Source organism: Manacus candei, unplaced genomic scaffold, assembly GCF_025592945.1.
Source record: "Manacus candei isolate 608988 ecotype Guabito, Panama unplaced genomic scaffold, ASM2559294v1 h1tg000037l, whole genome shotgun sequence".
Taxonomy (NCBI): Eukaryota; Metazoa; Chordata; class Aves; order Passeriformes; family Pipridae; genus Manacus; species Manacus candei.
Genome location: NW_026138085.1, coordinates 15,885,286 through 15,904,795, shown reverse-complemented (window position 1 = coordinate 15,904,795; position 19,510 = coordinate 15,885,286). Strand labels below are relative to the sequence as shown.

General features: G+C 44.5%; 2 protein-coding genes across 3 annotated transcripts; both read left to right on the top strand.

The window, feature by feature from the left end:
* The first annotated feature begins 111 nt into the window (after positions 1–111).
* CUNH5orf24 (chromosome unknown C5orf24 homolog) lies at positions 112–12,382 on the top strand. Of its 2 annotated transcripts, XM_051794187.1 has the most exons (3): positions 112–226; positions 7,715–8,144; positions 10,000–12,382. In XM_051794187.1, exons 2-3 carry the CDS (start codon positions 7,718–7,720, stop codon positions 10,038–10,040), a joined length of 468 nt encoding a protein of 155 aa, XP_051650147.1. In that variant the 5' UTR covers positions 112–226; positions 7,715–7,717; the 3' UTR covers positions 10,041–12,382. The 2 variants fall into 2 exon arrangements, with proteins under 2 accessions (XP_051650147.1, XP_051650146.1); XM_051794186.1 differs by having other exon boundaries at positions 7,715–12,382.
* Positions 12,383–15,232: 2,850 nt separating this feature from the next.
* Positions 15,233–18,925, top strand: TXNDC15 (thioredoxin domain containing 15). The gene is made up of 5 exons (XM_051794175.1): positions 15,233–15,362; positions 15,450–15,805; positions 16,323–16,486; positions 16,685–16,815; positions 17,508–18,925. The coding sequence occupies exons 1-5, from the start codon at positions 15,308–15,310 to the stop codon at positions 17,702–17,704; spliced, it is 903 nt and encodes a 300-aa protein (XP_051650135.1). The 5' UTR covers positions 15,233–15,307; the 3' UTR covers positions 17,705–18,925.
* Positions 18,926–19,510: the final 585 nt, after the last annotated feature.

The window sequence follows — 19,510 nt, the reverse complement described above, 5'->3', positions numbered from 1 at the left end:
GGCGGGCGCGCGGCCCTCAGTGCCGGGCGGTGGGAGGGGCCGCGCCGGCTCCGCCCCGCGCGCGCCCCCGCGGCGCGGCCCCGCCCGGGAGCGCGCCCCGCCCGCGCCGCCGCCCGCGCCCGCCGCCGCAGCGCCGCGCCCGCCCCGCCGCCCCCTCCCTGCAGCGCCCGGCGCGGTGTGGGGAGGCGGCCGCGCCGCCCGCCCGCCGCCCCCCGAGCCCCCGCAGGTAAGTGCGGGCAGGGCCCGCGCGCCCCGGACCCCGCTCCGCGCGGTGGGGAGGCGGCGGGCGGGCAAGATGGAGCCGCGGCCGGCGGGGGAGGGGAGGGGAGCGGAGCGGGGAGGAGAAGAGAGGAGAGGAGAGGAAAGCCCCGCTCCGCGCCCTCTCCGGCGCTCAGGGGGATCCCGCGCTCCCCTCGCCCCGGGGTGCGGTGCCCGGCCCCGCGGGGCCGTGCCCGGGGAGCTCCGTACGGGGGGCTGTGCGAGGGGAGCTGCGCCATCGCCGCCCGGCCGTGCCCGGGCCGAGGGCCGGGCCCTGCCCGTGCCCCTCGCGCGGCCGCGACCCCCGGGCGGTGCCCCCGCGGCGGCCGGGCCGGGGCAGCTGAGCCGCCCCTTTGTCCCCTGGGCCGGCCCTTCTGCCGCTCTCCAGCTGCGCCCGGGGATTGTTCACTGCCCTCGGCACCCACAGCCCCGGGCGTGGGGATGGGGGGGGAGGTTGCAGGGCTTTTCACTTAGAGCGTATTCCCACTAGCGTGTGGGGTCTGGATGCGCTCGTACAGCCCACGGATGTATTTCCTGGCGTGCCCAAGTAGCGGATGCCTTGGATCACCTGCAGGTCGGGGTACCTGGAGAGCCTCGCTGTGCTCCTGCTGTGCCTCTTTGCGTTCTCACATAACGCGTGGCAGTGCTGTGTATTCGTGTGGATAGTTACGGATAGTTTAGTACAGCCTTGTTTGTGCATAGTCTTTCTGGGGCAATTAATTTTGTGAATAGTTGCACCTTTAATTTGCACGTAGTTCTCTCTGGATATCTCTCTAAAGAAAGTAACAGTTATTTTGACCCATGTGGGTTTTAGTTTTGTAAAATGAAAGAGTAGGAGGAGCACTCAGTTAATATATTTATTAAATTATTGCTTTTTTCTATTTCAGTCTTCAGATACCACGATTTCTGTTACAACTTTTTTGTGTGTGTGTGTGTGCTTGTGTATCTTTATCCATACTCTTCAGGTTTTAGATGTAACCTTAAACAAAACGAGCCGTGCGTTTGTCCTTTGACTGTTGTTGAACAGATTCAACAAGTGGATTTTGTCTTTCTGCAGTGTCACAAAAACGTGCTGCACTGGCTGTGTTTTTGGGTGTGTGGACAGGTGTCCAGAGCCCCTTTGCACTGTTGGGGGGTTTGCACCAGTGTCCAGAGCATTTTGTACCAGTCCTGTCACAGAGAAACACTGTGACAAAGCACATCAGGGAGGAGAAGCTGGATCCATCTCTTAAGCTTCTGAACCCTTTTGTGGGAGCAGGCTGGGGAAAGAGGAGAGGGTGAGAACACCCACTGAGATGAATGAGCAGCTCTTACCTCTCGGAGCTGTTGTTCTAGACTGCAGCAAGGTCTGTTCCCTGGGGAGAGAGCGGGTGGGCGAGAACACCCACAGAGATGAATAAGCATCTCCAGCTCCTCAAAGCCCTTGTTCTAGGCTATAGCAAGGACTGCTCCAGTTTACTTGGGAATAGCTCCTTGAGGTGAATGGACAATTCACAAATACTAATAATCCTTTCTTCATAAAGATATACCTCTACCTGCTCCATCATTCATATGCGTATTCGGTTTGCCTTGAAGTTTGGTAATTACAGAACCACAGAATAATCAGGGTGCAGTTTCACTGTACTCTCCACAACCAGTCTGTCTGGCCTGGTGGCTGCACTGCTCCATCCCCAGCTGTGGGGTTTTTCCCCAGCCCTCATTCCCTGTGCTGCCATCCAGGATTTTTAAGTCCATTAAGACCATGGTTTTGAGGCCTGTTTTTTTTTTTTTTTTTTTTTTTGAGTAACAGGGACCAGGGAATGGGTCAGTGGCAACCATTGGGTAATGTGGCTTAGGCTGACTTGGGACCTCAGTCTGTCTCTGTGCTAATGGAAATGTGTATTTCTGTTCCTTTCTTGCCCACAAACTGTTGCTTTTGCCTTCTTGTTGGATTAGTTTTCACCTGGATCAGATCCCTGGTGTTGATTTGCCCTGCTCTTGCACAATAGTTGGTGTTGGCACAAGGAATGGGAATGTGGGAGCAGAGGAAAGGGCAAGATTGTCCCGTTCAGAAAGTGTGGATTCAGAGTGGTTTCCATTGATTATGAAACCAAACTCTCAGTTGTGTCAGTGTAACTGGAGGTGCTCAGGTAATTAAATCATTGATACCATCTTCCTTAATTTTTGTGAAGCTGTCTTAACCCTTTTAAGTGTCCTGTTCCTCATCATCATATATGATCTTAGTTTTGGGGTGGGAAGAAGTCAGCTGATGTCCTTGCTGATGTTAGCATGGAGTGAAACTCTGCCCTTGGATATGACTTGTTTGTTTTTTAGGGTTAGAAAGCCTAACGATTACTTGTTTGCCTGGTTTTGCAATCAAATCATGAATGAACCCTAAAAGTTCAGTTTATTTGACACTCAGCCTTGCTGGTGCTTGCCAACACCAACTCTTTGTGAGAGCAGCTGAGCTCTGTCTGTATGACAAAGCTGGTGCTTAGGCTCTGGAGAGAATTGTTTCTCCAAGGGTGTCTGAGTCAAAACCCTCGAACTCCCGAGGGCACAGAGGAGCACCCAGGATTGCAGCTCTGGTGAGGAGCAGGAATCACAGACCTTGGTGAGGGGGAAGTCTCCCCCTCTGCCTGGCACGCCTGGGAAAGAGGAATTTGAAGGGGGTGGGTGTTTCAGCTCCAAATAACTCTTCCTTTAACATAAGAAAATTACCCTGGATCATAGGGGGAAGGACCATACTTGTAAGTTCTTGTATTGCTTGGGGAACTCTTAATTTCTTAGTGTTTTTGCACTTAGAGTAATTGAGATAGAAACTGTTTCCAGAACTGTATTGACTCTTCAATCTGCAGTCGCATGTTGTCACATAGTAGCTCTAGCAAGTCACTGCTCTGTAAAGAGATTATTTCTTATATTTTGGCAGTTTTTAATATATTTTACCTAGTGTCAGATGGTGAGAAAAATCATACTGACTTCGGAAAGGGCTTCATAAGCACAGTGTGGAGAAACTGGTTATCATGCTTCACAAGTAGATTAGATTTCAGTTGTAGGTTCAGGTGTTAGTGTATGTTGTGCCACTGATAAAATGTCATACTTAGTATTTTAAAAATATTTATATTTAGAGGAATGCTCAAAGTAAGGTGCAACTTCGTGAAAGCAAGCAGTTAGAGGGTTTTAAAAACTGGGTAAGGCCCTACTTTAGGTAAAGTGTAGAAAAGGAGCTGACAATAAAGGGGACACTTGAAAAAAACATTTAAATTGATAAATTCATTCATTCTTTTCAGTGAGTGACGAAAGGATTTCTCACACATACTGTTCTTCAAGGGAAGAACAGAACTGATGCCATATCTCTGTTGCAGTCTTGAAAGGGGTAATATTCTTGCTACTGCTGCTGCTCAACCCCCCCTGCAAAGCAGTGGAGCCCTTTGCAGTTCCCCAGGGCCTGCAGCCCCTGTGCCGAGGAATGGGGCACAGAGAGCCCTTTATGGGAGATCCCGAACAGAGCCCGGCCTGTGCTCGCTCCAGGCCTTCAGAGAACTGTGCACAAGTGAGACTTGTAGCTGCTCGTGTCGTTCTGTAGCTGTCACATACTTTGTGTGTGTTGGATGGTGATGAAAATGTACTGCTACAGCCTCCTGCAGCTCCTCCAACCCTGCTGAAACTATTGCAAGCTCAGCGCTGAAAACCTCTGAAAAACGAGTTAAATGCATTAAAAGCAAAATTGTCCTGTTGGCAAGAGGAGTTTACCTTTCCTGGTATTCATCATTTGGAAAGCTGTAATGTAGATGTACTTCCAGTTTTGTTCCATTTTGCTCTGATTCTCATGTGTTTTATCAGAGGTCAGAAGCACTTGCTGAGTCAGGCCTGCTCTGGAGCTCACCAGGCCACAGAGCACAGGCTGGGCTGGGTGAGAGCAGAGCAGTTGTGCTGCTTATGTTGGAACTGATTATTCTGCTCAGTCCAAATGATGGGTCACAGGTCCAGTGCTCAGTATAAAACAGCTACTCAGCAAGTGCCTGTTCTGGGGGGCTTGAGAGCTTCTCTGCTCATCAGAGGTTTCACCTTGTCTGTGCTGGCAGCTGAATTCTGCCCACGAAGAAGACAAAGGGCATGATGTTTGAAAGCCAAAGACAGCATCACGTTGCAACCTGAGAGGGTTGTGTAATGTAATTTTGTGTAATGTAATTTTATGTAATGTCATTTGAGTAGCTTTGATCTTAAAATTTTGTGTAGTGAACAAGCCATGAATGGGGATTTTCTGCAGGGTTTCAAGCCTAGAGAGCAATGGGCCATATCAGTCCTGGGAGCTTAGCAGCTGTAAGCTAGAGCTGTATGGTATATTAACCTGCATTTAGGGTACAGGGAGGGGTCACTGCCATGTCCAGACATCCCCCTGCAGCAAAGCTTTGAGTCCCACCTGGATGGTCCCCTTTCTGTTCTAGCTTCTGTGCTTTGTTGCATGGGAAGCTCTAGTGCTGCCTCTCTTTTCCCAAAGCCAGCTTATCCAGTGTCTCCTCCCTTTCCTAGCATTTCTGTAGATATAAATTACCAGACAGAAAAAGATCCATACAGAAAATCCTCTGCAGACACTTTCCAGTAAGATTCATTTCGAAATACGACTAAATTTCTTTCCTGCAGTGCCTCATCTTAACTATTTGTTTATTCAGAGAGTCAGTTGAATCAGTTTAAAAACTGATTTAAGTAAACTGTTGCAAATATTTTTATGTGTCTATTTACAGGTTTTAAAACAAGCAAGTTCTATTTTGTTGGAAACTTTTCTGGTGGGTTTTATTCAAGAATGCTTGCACACAAAGTTGTGTGTGTTTGGCTATACAATTTAGCTAGAGTGTGATTTTTAAATTGGCATAGCTTTGCATTTTATACCAATTCTCCTTTATACTATATATCTCCCTGCCAAGAAACCTGCTTCCACTCTACAGATAGACTCACTGCATTCTTTTATTCCCTGCTGTAATGTGAATGAAGTAAAGCTGTGCTGGAGATGGCCATGTTAGGGTAATTAAGCTCGATTACAGATTTCCTTTTCAAAACTTTTCCAAAAAAAAAAAGTCTTAAATCAAAAACCACAGAATAGAAACCTTGGCTACTACTTGAAATTTTCATGGTTTGATGAAAAATGGTGTCGGGAGGGGGGAAAGTATTAAAAAAAAATCCCATTGGCAGCTTTCCGTCGAGATTTGGGTTTGTTTAAGCTTCCTCTTGTAAGAAGTTTTAAACAGTTACTGATTTGTACATCTATCTTCGTTCATCCATTCCAGTAATACTGGTTGTTGCCAGATGGAAGGTAAACCAGCGTCAGCCAGGTCTTGTGTGTGAAGTTAGAGTTCCTTGAGAGCTCTCAGTGGTATTACAGCAGACACAAAACACATGCTTGTGGTGATGGAGCTCCAGCGTTTGGCAGTTGGAGCAGAATGTATTCCCTGTCTTGGAGTACCTGTGATGGTTCTCCCCTGGAAAGATTGATGCTATCTGTCGGAAAACTCACCCCCCACCCCTGAGTGGAACGAGGAGAAAAAGCAGAGAATAAGAATGTAACATAGACAGGAACGAGTCTGAGCAGTGGTTGGTCTCATGAGAAATACCAGGGGCCCCTGCTCTGTTCAGTGCCTTCTCCCAGCTCTGGTGTGTTCCTTGGATACTGGGCAGCTGAACTGATGCTTCTTTGTGGCAGTCGAGCTTGGAGCAGCATTTTGGGGCCAAAGCCAGTATTCCTGTGTTTAAAATGAGTCCTGAGACAAGAATGCTGCTCCACCACTCCAAGTGTCTCTGGAGTACCAACAAACAGCTGAACAGCCTTTCAGGGCTGTTGGGCTTCACTGTCTCCACAGCAAAGGACCTTATTAGAACCCTCATGTTTGCAATTACATATCATGAAAAATCTCCGGTATTTTTTGTGATGTTGCAGGCCCTCTTCTAGTGGGGTTAAGGAAACGTAACATTTTTTGGACTGCTAATTGTGGAAAACCTTAAGCTTCCTTTTTATTGCTGCATGGAAAAATCTGTCTGGTCTCTTGACCTGAGCTTATTTCCTTTGTCCTTTGCTAAGCACAGGCTTGCAAATTATTCTTAGTTGTTTGTTTGCTAGTTAACACCTGCAGTAACAGTGGTTTCACTTTGCTCTACTGTACCCTGTGCAACACACCAGCGTTGTAGCTCTTGGATTATCTCTGCTAGAACATCTAATATTTAAACTATATTATTATCATAATTTCACTATTTGACATACATTCATATATTTGCACAAGAGTAATGCACACTGTAATGTGCATTTGACAAGCCAGGGTAGATTGAGTGATCCAACAGGGAATGTATCCTTTGCAATCAGGAGAAAAGAGCACGGGGATTTACTCCAGGGTAAATAGACTGTCTCTGCTGTGTGCTTTCTCTCTGGCTGGGAGGAGACATTCATAACTGCCAAATAAATTCAGTAATCAATGGTAGAGTGTAAATGGTGTTGTTGTAGGTGCTATTCCAGAGCTGTTGCAGAGAAAATGTAATAAATCTTCCAGACTTTGTCTACTAGAGGAATTTACCATGGGAAGAAGTATTTGGTGTCCTAAGTGTGGCTGTAGGGCACAGAAATACTGTGATGGGCCAGATATTTATTGGCTTAATCTTGTCTTCAGCATGGGTAAATATTGCTATCTTAAACTGAGTATTTGCAGCTATTTAAATTGTAGAACCAATGTAGTTGAATAGGTGAAAATAAAATTTTATTTCCCGGAGTTGTTACCTCAGTGTTGGCATTACCAGCAATTTGTGTGTGCTCTCCTCACTAGGACAGCAGTGGCATTTTTGCAATCCAGCACCTTCTGCTTCGGTACAGATTCATTTCATCCCTCTGCTTTCCCAATTATGGCACCATTGCCTTGCTGAATGCCTTACCTGTTTCTTTCTCTGACACTGATTGTGACATGAGATTACAGAACTGATTAGCACTTTATTATTTTACTTCAGTTAAACAAACATAAAAATCTTTAGGACTCTATATTTAGTAAAACAAGAGTGTGATACTTTATCTCTCCTTGGCTGAGTCACAGGTTAATCTTAGAACTAGAACAAGTAAAATTTAGATGAGATTTGGTTGGAAAGGTTTTGAAATCACAGTGGGTGAGCAAATATTGTATATCTTGGTGCTAAAATGCTCTTGTTTTTTTTTCCACTTACTTCTTCTCTAATTATACCTACCTGAATAATACGTGGTTTAAACTGTCCTTTTTAACCACATTTAAAGGTTACTGTGCAAAACCTCAAGTGAAAGCTTACTAAAACTCATTTTAAAAAGTTATTTACTGGCATCAATACTAAAAATAGACAAAATAGTTTGGACTAATTTTGAGAAACAGGGGTAGCTTCTGAAAGATTCTCCCTCGTGGAACGCTGATTATTATGATAATAAAAAAATATTATTATATATTGATACATGTTTTTCTCTCTTATTTTTTGGTAGAAAATGATGCACCCTGTTGCCAGCAGTAATCCAGCTTTCTGTGGGACCGGCAAGAGCTCTTGCCTTACCGAGGACAATGTGAGAGCCGCGGATCAGTTCGACCTTTACGCCACCCAGCAGAGCAAGTACGGCCACGCGGTCGCCCACAAACCCATCGCCTGCCAGAGACAGGACGCCCTGAGCGAGGCGCACTTGCAGACCACGAGTGGCAGGAGTTTAGAGACAAAAGATGAACTGAAGAAAAAGAAAAACCTCAACCGCTCCGGGAAACGTGGGAGGCCCTCAGGGACCACCAAATCAGCAGGGTACCGGACCAGCACAGGCCGACCCCTGGGGACCACCAAAGCAGCTGGATTTAAGACAAGTCCAGGCAGACCCTTGGGTACAACTAAAGCAGCAGGATACAAAGTCAGCCCAGGCAGACCTCCAGGTAGCATTAAAGCTCTATCACGGCTTGCAAATCTAAATTATACTTGTGGCAGTGCAGCTTTTCCTTACCCTATGGTGCATAACAGAGGAGTACACGCTGCTGGTGAAACTAGTAGCAAAATCAAACAGCCTAATGAATGAAAGGAGGGAATTAGTAACTTCTTACTAATCTGCTTTATGCTGATTTTGGGCATGGTTCTCACGTTTTGTTGTAATGTTTGTCTAAGTCTGGGTTTCTAGATTTTATTTCTATTCAGATAATGCCATAGCCTGTGGGTACAGTTCATAACATTTACAGTCATGTTAAGAAGGCTTTGGTTTAAAGGGGCTTTTGTTGGGCTTAAATCATAATTGATAAGAAAGTCTGAAGTGATGAATTACGCCTTGGTGTCAATACTTAGGTAATGTCCATGTCCCTAATTTTACATCCAATTTCTCACAAATCTAGATGTGGTAATGCATTAAGTATTTGAAATAAGGAGGACAGAATTAGCTGGCTGATGGATCATGATGTGGCCTGTCCCAAAATAAGCAACTTAGGCAGTTAAGTTCCTACTTGATAAGAAAAATTGATAAAGAAAGCAGAGAGCTACGTTTTCCACTTCTGCAGGAGCCTCTAGGGACCTCAAATAGATACTTAAAAACTAAATGAAAAAACCCCAGCCTTTTCTTTTTAAGGTGATTTCAGGTGGCTTTTGTTTCCGGAGTTGTAGCATTAAGTGAATTACAACTAATGCTCCAAAAATATTTTTGAAGATACTAGAGAGACCTGAGCATTTGTACAGTGTGTTACAGCTTCACAGCCTTACTAAGACAAGTTAATTTGCCTTTGGGTGAGAGCTGTTCTTTTAGTTACACTGTCACTGCTGTGTAATTGTGAAATGCCTAATAGTACATATACCAAACCACAAATAATTCTTTGAGATTTGAAATATTTTATAAGAAATTAAGTACTGTTCATTCTGGTTAGGCACTTGGTTAATATTAAGCAGTAAGTTCTTAAATCTGTAAATAGCTATTTACGCTGGCTTTGGCCTTTAAAACCTGTGCTTAGATGGCGACAATTTAATAGCTTTTAAAGTATTAACCTATAATGTTTACAAATTAAACTTTTTAAATAGACACTGTTGCCAAATTTTTAGACTCAATTTTGCCAGATATTCCTGGAAATAAAACTATTTCGTTGTTTGACACTTATAGTATATTTAAGTTATGTAAGCTTATATATCTACCAAAGGACAGCATTTTCATGATTTATAAAGGCAAACTGTATAGCTGATGCAAACAGGATGCAGTTTACTGCACTGCTACACCCCAGATACAGAGTAATTCATCTATGCATGAAAGCTGGAAAAAAAATGTTGTTGGTTAACTATAAATACCTTTCTTGACTCAAACTAAAACCTTCCTTCCTCCCAAAAGAACTGCTCCATTTTTCAACTGGGTGTGTTTAATTTTTTTTTAAGCGTGAGAGAGTGTGTGAATGGGTAAAATACTTTCATCTAGACTTCAAAAAAGTCAGTCCTCAATGTTGCATATTCTTGGTCCTAAATTTATTTTACTGAAATTAAAGCTTTTTTTTTTAATCTGGAAGAAAGTTTACATTTAAGTCATTTCACATATAAAATGACTTTGTGATAAATTTGTAGCTTGAAATATCTGGGGAGGGGGGAGTTTGCAGATTTGGGGGAGCATAAAAATTTGGGTTAATTGAGCTTGTGCTAAATGGATAACGATGCTGATAAGTTTTGTTAACATAAATGTTATTCTGGCCTGCTGTCATTTTGATGAGACCTCTTGATTTCAGTGTTGACAATTTAAGAAACAGATGTCATGTTTCATACCTTTTTTATCAGGAAAAAAGCAGCAAGCCTTCAGGTGTTCCAGTGATGCCTAACACATATTGAGCTGGACTTTTGCTGTACTTTACAATAGGTGTGTTGAATGGTTTTGGGGGAACTGTGTATGCACTGGCAACTAAGACAATGAACCTCAACTTATACTGGATGGCTCCTTAGTCCATAGATGAACTAATGGCAGCTAAACTGCTACTAAGGAATAGTTTCTTCATGCTGAAGCTCTGAAATCCAGTTGTACCTTCTGTTCCTCAGCAAACTCTCCAGTCTGACCTTTAGCAGCCTCTCTCAGAACGAGGTAACTTCTGACACGTGCAAATGCTAACGTGAGCTCATTCACCCTCAGGATCTGTGTTGTGGTGGCTGTTTTTAATCAGATGATTTTTCAACTAAAGACTGCTTTAAGTTCTTTCCTGAACTCAGCTGGGCAAGCAGTCCTCTTCAGCTGAATGTATCACTGCAGGAGTGTCACACCTCGCTGGCAAGGAACGTGTTGCATGTCACCACTGTCCCTTGGAGAAACTCCACTCCTTACCTCCTCCTGTTTATCCTGTTGGCTCCTGCTCCGTTCCTCACTTGTGCATCCACTCAATGGTGCTGTGCTGTGTGTCAGGAGATAATGCAGATGTATTGCTGTTCTGCTAGTATAATTTGTATTCAAGTATGCTGATGAAATAATGAAATCACCTAAGCAATTTCTGTTCATTACAGTGTTTATTAATTATATCAGATGGAATATAATCCCAGTAAAAACTAATTAATGTTGTCAGTTGTGAAATGATGAGCATCAAGTAGAAAAGTGTTCAGAGTCTGTAATGGGCTGCTTGGCACTCCAGATTTAGGAAGGAGACCAGAAGTGCACTGCTGGGCACTTCCTAATCTGCTCTATTTTATATCTGACTGGAGTTTACTGGTGCCCTGCAGTGAGGGGAAGGAAAAAGAGGATAAGAGATTCAAAGTGACTAGAAATGGAATTTTCAAATACTCCTGCTCTTCCTATGTGTACCCTGCAGAATACATTGTGCTTTTTTCAACACTTTTCTTTCCATGAGAAACACTGAAACAGCATGTTAATGCCTAAACTTTATTAGTACCAATGGGAAAACTGGCCTTTTCCCCCCATAGTATGAAAACATTACTTGTAAGGTAAATTGCTTATTTTATATTATATATCATAATTCAGCTATTCATAAGCTAGGATCACTGTTGTGTGTTAACACTGTTCAGAAGACCCACATGTCAAGTTTGGGTTTTAATAATTTCTTTTAATGATCAAGTTTCTAACGTCTTATTTATACATAAATGAAGTGTATTAGCTTGCTATTATTCCTTAATGATGCTATACAAGTTCACTGTTTAATATACATATAGTAACTACTATTCATTTTCTGATTAAATTTACTTAAACTTTAAAACCAAATAATTTTGCTACTATAAAGTCTTGCACTGGACAGATTCAAGATGCTAGCACCATATTTTGGCAGAAAAAAGTCAGATACCATCAGAAGCAGCTGACTTTGATATCAAAGATAGTATTTTTGAAATCAGCACTTAGCTTTGTCATTAAAGCAATGTTCTTTATATCTTGGATTTAGTTTGAACTAATGGAAATAACTAGAGCCATTAAAGATCTCTCTTCTGAATGAATATATTTTCATTTTGTCTGAAGGATCTTAGAGTTCAGTCAGGACAAGACCAAGCATTGTCAGTGAAGAGTGATGTGTCTGTGAAAAGAATTACCTGGAACTACAAAACACAGAGTAATTCAGATGAGAATTAACTCCCTCCCCCATTTTTGAAGAGCTTTAAAAGGCAGAGCAATGTGAAGTCATTTGTGTGATGGTTTCATTAGCTGTGACTCTGCTGTTCTTTGTTATATGTATAATAATGTTTCACACTATCCTTAGAGTTGACAGTTGAAACAGCTGATAACAATCATAAATACTTGGAACTGCAAACTTCATTTCTGACCACAAAAGAAGTTTATTCTTCTCTATTTTAATGCATATATTTTAACACTGCTTAAATATATTTATGACTTTAGTAGAGATTAGACCTTTCTCCTTGTGATTTTTTTTTTTTCCCAAATAGAAAAATCTGTATTCTAAAATTTGAACCACTTTCTGATACTTTAATCTTTCATCATTTCCTTTTCCACAGGTTTACTTTGGGGGAAACAATAATCTGTTAAATAACTAGTATTATCAGCACCCTGTCCTCTGCTGTAAAAAGCCTGATTAGATACTGTGTATGTTTTTATGTCCATGAACTTGAGCTACTCGTGTGCAATTATGTGTATGGGAATGGAGTAGTGTTCATGATCTGTATTTACATCATCATATGGATGTATATTTATTAATAAAGTTAATACTTTAAAACCTAACCATTTTTTCCCTGTTTTTTTTTTTTTTTTAATATCTTATAAATTCTGGCTGAAGATCCCTGTTGACTGTTACCTGCTTGTTACAGGCAAGTTACATATATTTACATGAAGGCAAAAAGCCTCTATGGATGGCAAGATGTCAGGAAATGTTGCTCATTTTTTAATGAACTGAAAACACTGCAACAGTAACTTAATTGTTCTTGTCCTTTCTCTCAAATGGAAGAGGGGAGGAAAGGAGTTATAGCCATATATGGGTAAATAGGAAGCTGCTAACTTTTTTTTTTCCTTTATTGTACATGGAAATCAGTTTGCAAGTACTCAGAAATGAAACTTTTCATGGAATGGTGGTCATTAGTCATTATTCTGTGATGAATAAAATGTCCTTATCCCTGGATGGGAACAATATTCCAGTTTATCTCTGTTGGTAAGATGTGCTCTGCATACCACTCAATGCCTCTTTTTAATTTTTTTAATCTTATTTTTTTTCCTCTTCACTGAAGTGTCTCAATAACTTTGGGGCAGACAGACAGTGCTGCCTACCAGAATCCAGACTCCCAGGTCTGCATCCTCCCCTTGTTTTCCAGCACCCTTTTTTTCTTCCATGAACTTCAGAAGGCCTTGAATACATCTGGGGTTGGGACTTTCCAAATGGCAGTTGCAGTTATTTTGCAGACTTTTTTCTTTTACCTGAAAAGAACATCTGATGCCTTGTTTGTTTGTGTGGGTTTTTTTGTTTTGTTTGGGGTTTTGCTTGTTTGTTTGGCTTTTTTTTGTTGTTGATTCTGGTAATGCTAAATATTTGGCTTTCAAAGTGACTGGATGTGTTCAGAACAGAGTTCAGCTTCAGTCTGCTACATCCTGCTCTAAAAATCAGTTCCTGGATGTGATTCTTGAGCAAAATGGATTATTTTCTTGGTTCTAAGTATTAGCTATTAAATCACACAAATGATATCATAGAAGAATACAGGCTTTCAGCTCGACTGCTTCCCTGGCTGCTGTGTTCCCTGCCACGGAGGGAAGGATGGAGGCTGCAGGGCAGGCTGTTCCCTCAGTGCACACCTGGTGTGGTTTCTGATGACAGTTTATGATTTATTCATGCTGACAGACTGGCAGTGGTGGGGTATCAGCTACACAAGCTGGACATCTTCAGAGAGTCTTTGAGATGGTTCTGTCTCTTAATAATTTCAGATTTCTGTATGGTGAGACACCAGGGCTTGTTCTGGGGCTGGACTGGCATTTTATGTTCGGTACCTGGTGTTACTGAGCAGTCCAGCTGCACAAGTCTCAGCTGCACTAATACCCACCAACTTTTCATGGGTGCAGAAAGACTCATGTTTTGCAAATCTTCCTGTTTGCTAAATTTCAGCTCCTTCCCTAGCAAGCAGCTTTTCTAATGTGGCCAAGATTTTTGAATAGATGCAAAACAGCGTATTTTTTAACAGACTTTTTCCAGAAAACAGACATTTGGCATTAAAAATCAGAAAAATGCAAGCCACTGAAAATAATTTTGAAGCAAAACTACCAGGCACATTAAATGTGCCTTCTCTGTAATGCCTAAGCACTGGCAGACTATGTTGGGAGTCAGGTGTGGCAAAGCCTGACTATGATTCTGAGGAGTTCAGTTGTGTTCCATTGATAGATTAGAGTCACCATAAAAAAAATACCATTTTGATTTATGTATGGCAGGAAGGGTATTATGTTAGGATTAAATTCACAGTAAAATATCATTTCCAAGTTAAAAATGCTGCTTTGCCCATACTCAAGCATAAGGACAATGGGGAAAGGGGCAGCTTTTTCCTCACTAGTCCACACCACCTTGGATTCCTTTTGTGTTTTTGCTTTCAAGCTTGCTCTGTATCAGCTGGTCTAATTAAATATTTTCTTTTTATGTGCAAACCTCATGTTTTCTATTTTTAGGCTAACATGTCCTCAATATCGGTGATTATGCAAATAGGACTTTAAAGAACAAATTTCAAGCAAGAAAATGTGCGTTGTAAGGAAGGACAGAGTTAGAGCTGGAGAAGAGTCCCTAAGTAAAAACCAACCAAAAGAATCCTGGTTTTGTAATGAAGATTACACCCATCTTTATTTTACACATGTGCTTTGCTTTCCCTGCCTTTTTCCAGGATGTGGGTTAATGACCTGAACTCCTTTAAATCAACAGGGAAACATCTCCAGCAGCAGCCTGAGACCTGGGCTGGGCGGCAGCTCCGGGTACACGGTGTGGGCTCAGCCCTGCAAGGGGGGGGGTGTCACAGAATCACAGGATGGTTTGGGTTGGAAAGCACTTTAAAGATCATCTTGTTCTGCCCCCCCTGCCATGGGCAGGGACACCTTCCACTAGCCCAGGTTGCTCCAACCTGGCCTTGGACTCTTCCAGGGAGGGGGCAGCCTCACCTTCTCTGGGCAACCTGTGCCAGGGCCTCCCCCCCCCACAGGGAAGGATTTTTCCCTAAAAGATTTTTAGCAAAGAATTTTTTCCTAATATCCAGTCGAAACCTAGTCTTTCAATCTGAACCCATTCCCCCTCGTCCTGTCACTACACGCTCTTGTAAATGCTCTTGCCCCATCTTTCCTCTAATCTCCCTTCAGGTACTGGCAGGCCGCAGTGAGGTCACCCCGAACGCTTCCCTTTTCCAGGCTGAACAATCCCAACTCAGGGTTCAGCGGAACCGCGAGAAAACTCGGTTAAATCCACAACGATTCGTGTCTACCGCGGGCAGGGCCGGGCCGAGCCCCCACCGCGCTCCCGCAGGGCCCGGCCCGCGCAGGGCTCTGCCCGACCCTGCCCCGGCCCTGTCCCGGCGCTGTCCCGAGCGCCCTTCCCACGGAAATGCGAGCCCCGGCGGAACTGGAAGTGTCCCGGGGATCCGGCGGAAGCGATCGTTGTCCGGGGAGACGCGGCCGCGGCGGCCGGGGCCGAGGATGTGGCGGCTGGCGCTGCTGGCGCTGTCCTGGTTCGGTAGGGTCTTTCCCGCAGGTGAGACCGGGGGGCTCCGGGTGCGCGGTGCCGGCGCGGGAGGTGCGGGCACTGACACGTCCTTTCCTCCCCGCCTGGGTCCCGCAGGGGGGGCGGAGCGCGGCGCGGGCGGCCCCGAGCCCGTTCGGTACCGCACGGCCGAGATGGCGGACGCGATGCTGGGCAGCGGCGCCCCGGCCGAGCCGCCCGTGCTGCTCTCGGCAGTGCCGGCCGAGCCGAGCGGCGGCCCCTGCGAAGGGACGGCCGGGGCCGGGACGTGCGGCCCCACCGGGAGCGGCCCCGCAGCCCCCCCGGGCCCGCCCCGCGAGCAGCCCGTGCTGGAGCCCGTCCTGCCCGAGGAGCCGAACGGCACCGACAGCGCCAAGGCCCCCAAGGTGAACTGCGAGGAGAGGAACACCACGGGCATCGAGCGCTTCACGCTGCAGATCCTGAACGTGTCGCAGGTACCCGGGGTTGGGGTGAACGCCAGAGGGGGGGAAGGTGTGGGCGTGGTGCTCTCAGTGCTTCACTTAGTGAATGTTATTGTGTAACATCCTCTGTGCTACCGAAGAGAAGATATATCCGGGCAAGGAGGCCTTTCGGGTCATTCTGGTTGGAAAAAAATGGAAATACAGCGCACTCCATGTGCCTGTGCCTGTCATCTCTGTGCCTGCAGGGAACTGCCAGCTTTGCTGCTCCGTGCACTGGTGCTTCTCTCTGAAATCGTTAATGGCACTTACTGCCAGCTTGTTTCTTGCAATGGCTATGCCTGTGTATATTTTTAAATTATTAACTTTTAAATCAACCTTTGAAAATGGTTATATGCAATCCTCTACCTGTTGTAAAAAGATTAAGCACAGGTGCAGTTAACTTGGTAATATTGCCCAGTATCTAACTGACTGAGCAGTGCATCCCTACGTAGAATTTAACTCTGTGAAATATGTAGTTGTCCGTGCTTGTTCTTCTTGTTCTTTCTCCAAGGACCTGATGGAGTTCCTAAACCCAAACAGCAGTGACTGTACGTTGGTCCTGTTCTACACTCCGTGGTGCCGCTTTTCTGCCAGCCTGGCACCTCATTTTAACTCTTTACCCCGAGCATTTCCAACCCTTCGCTTCCTGGCACTGGATGCGTCCCAGCACAGCAGGTAACTCTCACTCCCTGTGCTCCATCAGCAGTTCAGTTCTGTTAAATTTGAGTTCTAAAAATAGCAGTGCTCTTTTTTCCATATAAGGTGACAATTTAATTTAGTGAGACTGACAATTCCTGTAACATGACTGTCTTTATTTCTTCCTTCAGTAGATTTAATTTCTTTCCTACTTTGTGTTTGCCTTATGTCCACCAGTTTATCAACTAGATTTGGAACTGTGGCTGTACCAAATATCCTCCTTTTCCAAGGTGCTAAGCCTATGGCTAGATTTAATCATACAGACAGAACGCTGGAAACCCTGAAAGACTTCATCTTTAACCAAACAGGTGTGTCAATCAGCCCTGATGTGTCAGTGGGAAGAACAGGCTGGCTTTTAACTCCAAAATTTCCTCTCCCTGTGTTTGTTCCTTAAAATGAACTTCATGAATACCCTGAGAGGACCCAGCAGAGGTTTATATAATCAGTTGCTGCCATGAGCTGGATTTCTGTGTGTGCTGAGAGCAGAAAATCAGTTCCTTGGGCTGCTGTCATAGAGCAGGGGGAACAGTGGGGTTTAGCTAGAGTGGATGCTAGAAGGTTGGAGCACATCTTCCTGCCCAAAGATTTAATTCAAAGTGAAATAAATTTAATTCTCTTTGCCAGCCAGCTAGTTCTCTTCTAATCTACACTGAACTGCTGTGTGGGTCTACATTTCCAGAAATGCACAAAAATAAAATTCCTGAAAAACCACTCTAAATTAAATTTCCGTGCACTGAAAAACCCCCACAAACTTACCCAAGGCTGTGCTGTGGGAGGACAGAACGAGCCCTGTCCTGCTATGAAAATACACATAAGAATCAATGTTTTTATGTAAGTAAATCCTTTGATAGATATATGTTAACACACAAGAGCCATCTCACCAAAATTTTAAGTCTACCTGTGCATAAGCCTTAGTCTGAGAACAGAAACAAAGCTCCAGGTAGAACCAGCCTCTCTGTATTTGAGGATTATGACCTTGCTCAGGTGATTTGTTTTTTAGGGATAGAAGCTAAAAGTGATGTGGCTGTGACGAAGGAGGACTGGGAAGGGCCCCTGCCCAGCGTCCTGACGAAGGGCATAGACTGGCTGCTCCTGTTCTCCGTGCTCTTCCTGGCCAGCTTTGTCCTCTACGCGACCCTTCGGACCGAGAGCATCCGCTGGCTCATCCCAGGACAAGAGCACGAACACCAGGAATAACCTCAGATGCTGAAACGGGGACAAGAAATCCCACTTATTGGTAAAGCGGGAATTTCTATGGCCTAGAAGCACCTAAGAACAAACTGCTGAATTTGTCGGTTGTAATTTATAATAACAGCTAAAAATCGGCTTTATTTATCCACTACTGAATCTGTAAAAAGCACATTGGTGGCGACTGCGGTGGTAAGAAAACAGATACGAAGAAACACGAACTAAAGTATTTATTAGGCTGCTCTGATTGGCCTCTTTCTCGTGGGCTCCAGTGTAATTAGTGATACAGTTCTACTTCGCTCTTCTGAAGAGCTCCCTGATCTACAAGCTCTCCCTTGTAGACCAAGGAAATTTTTAGAGCTCCCTGGTCTGTACATGGCACTGCAAGGAAAACACTGGTGAAGGGAGATAAATGATGTTTTACAAGACAGTGAACTTCAGATGAGCTGTTCCTTTGTCTGCCAGCAGTAACAGTTCCAAAGCTGTTTCATTCCCGTGGCTGACTGTTCCCACCTCTGGCACTGGGATGGTGCTGCTTTTCTCCTTCACTCTGCCCTGAGTTTTGACTTAGTGGCAGTTCTTGATGAGATTTAGAATAACTTCCCAAGCTGACCTCACTATTTTTTGTGTGTGTCTATACAGCTTATTTACCACATTCCTGGAGAATGAAATTGTATTAATTGTCCTTTTTAAAAAAAAATAAATGAGGTTTTTAGTGAAACCTTTTAAGTCACTTTCTTATAGGACTTAAAACATGCGATTTCTGAACTATGGCTCACCTGCCTAAATTAGCAAGACCAGTCCTGATGTTTATTTAAATTTCTACTACCATGTTTGCTGGTTCCACAGTCTCCAGCTGAGGCTACATAAAGAATTGATATTTTTTTAGTTATAATTAGTATGGAAGACTTTGGATAAGGTATGGACTGGTATGTTGTGTGGCATTTGGATTATTTGATTGCATAACATTTACCACAGTGGAGGCTTGCCAGAGTACCCTGATAGGAAGATTTAGAGAGCAAACTAAGCTAAGGCAAAACAAAGACTTATTGCTTCACAAAGAGTTGTATCTCTTCAAGTATTTCTCTGCTGGCTCTGTCTTTTCCTTTGGAAAGTGGAGGTCCTGTATTTCTGTGTCCAAAAAGGAAACTGCACTGGTAAAACGTCGGTATGACCGAAGATAAAGCTACAATGGATGTTATTAATAAAGATCCAAGATTTTGAGTGAGTGTTCTTGCCTCTGCCATCTGGTTCATTTGAGAGGCCCAGGGCTGGATTGTCCCTGGTGCTCATCTCCGCACTGCTGAAGAAACAGGGATGTGTTTACAAATGGAACGGGGCTGTTTCAGTGCAGCCCCATGGGATGGAAATGAAACCTGGCAGGATCCACCCACGGATGCATCCCGTTCTCCTCCCGGGTACCTGTCATGGAATAATGGAATCAAAGAGGTTGGAAGAGACCTTTAGATCGTCCAGTCCAACTGTCCACCCCGTACTGCCACTGTCACCCCTACACCACTGAACCGCACCGCCCAGCGCCACATCTCAAACACCTCCAGGGGATGGTGACCCCACCGCCTCCTGGGCTGCCCTTCAATGTCTGACCACCCCAACAGGGAAAACTTTCTGATATTTAATCTGAACCTCCCTGTCTCAGCTTGAGGCCGTTTCCTCTGCTGCTCTCACGGCAGCACAGCCCCGTCCCACCTCCCTGCACCCTCCTGGCAGGGAGTCTTACAGAGCCATGGGGAGCCCCCCGAGCCTCCTCCCCTCGTTCAAGCGGGAGGCGCGGCGGCGGAGGCAGCTCCCTGCTCC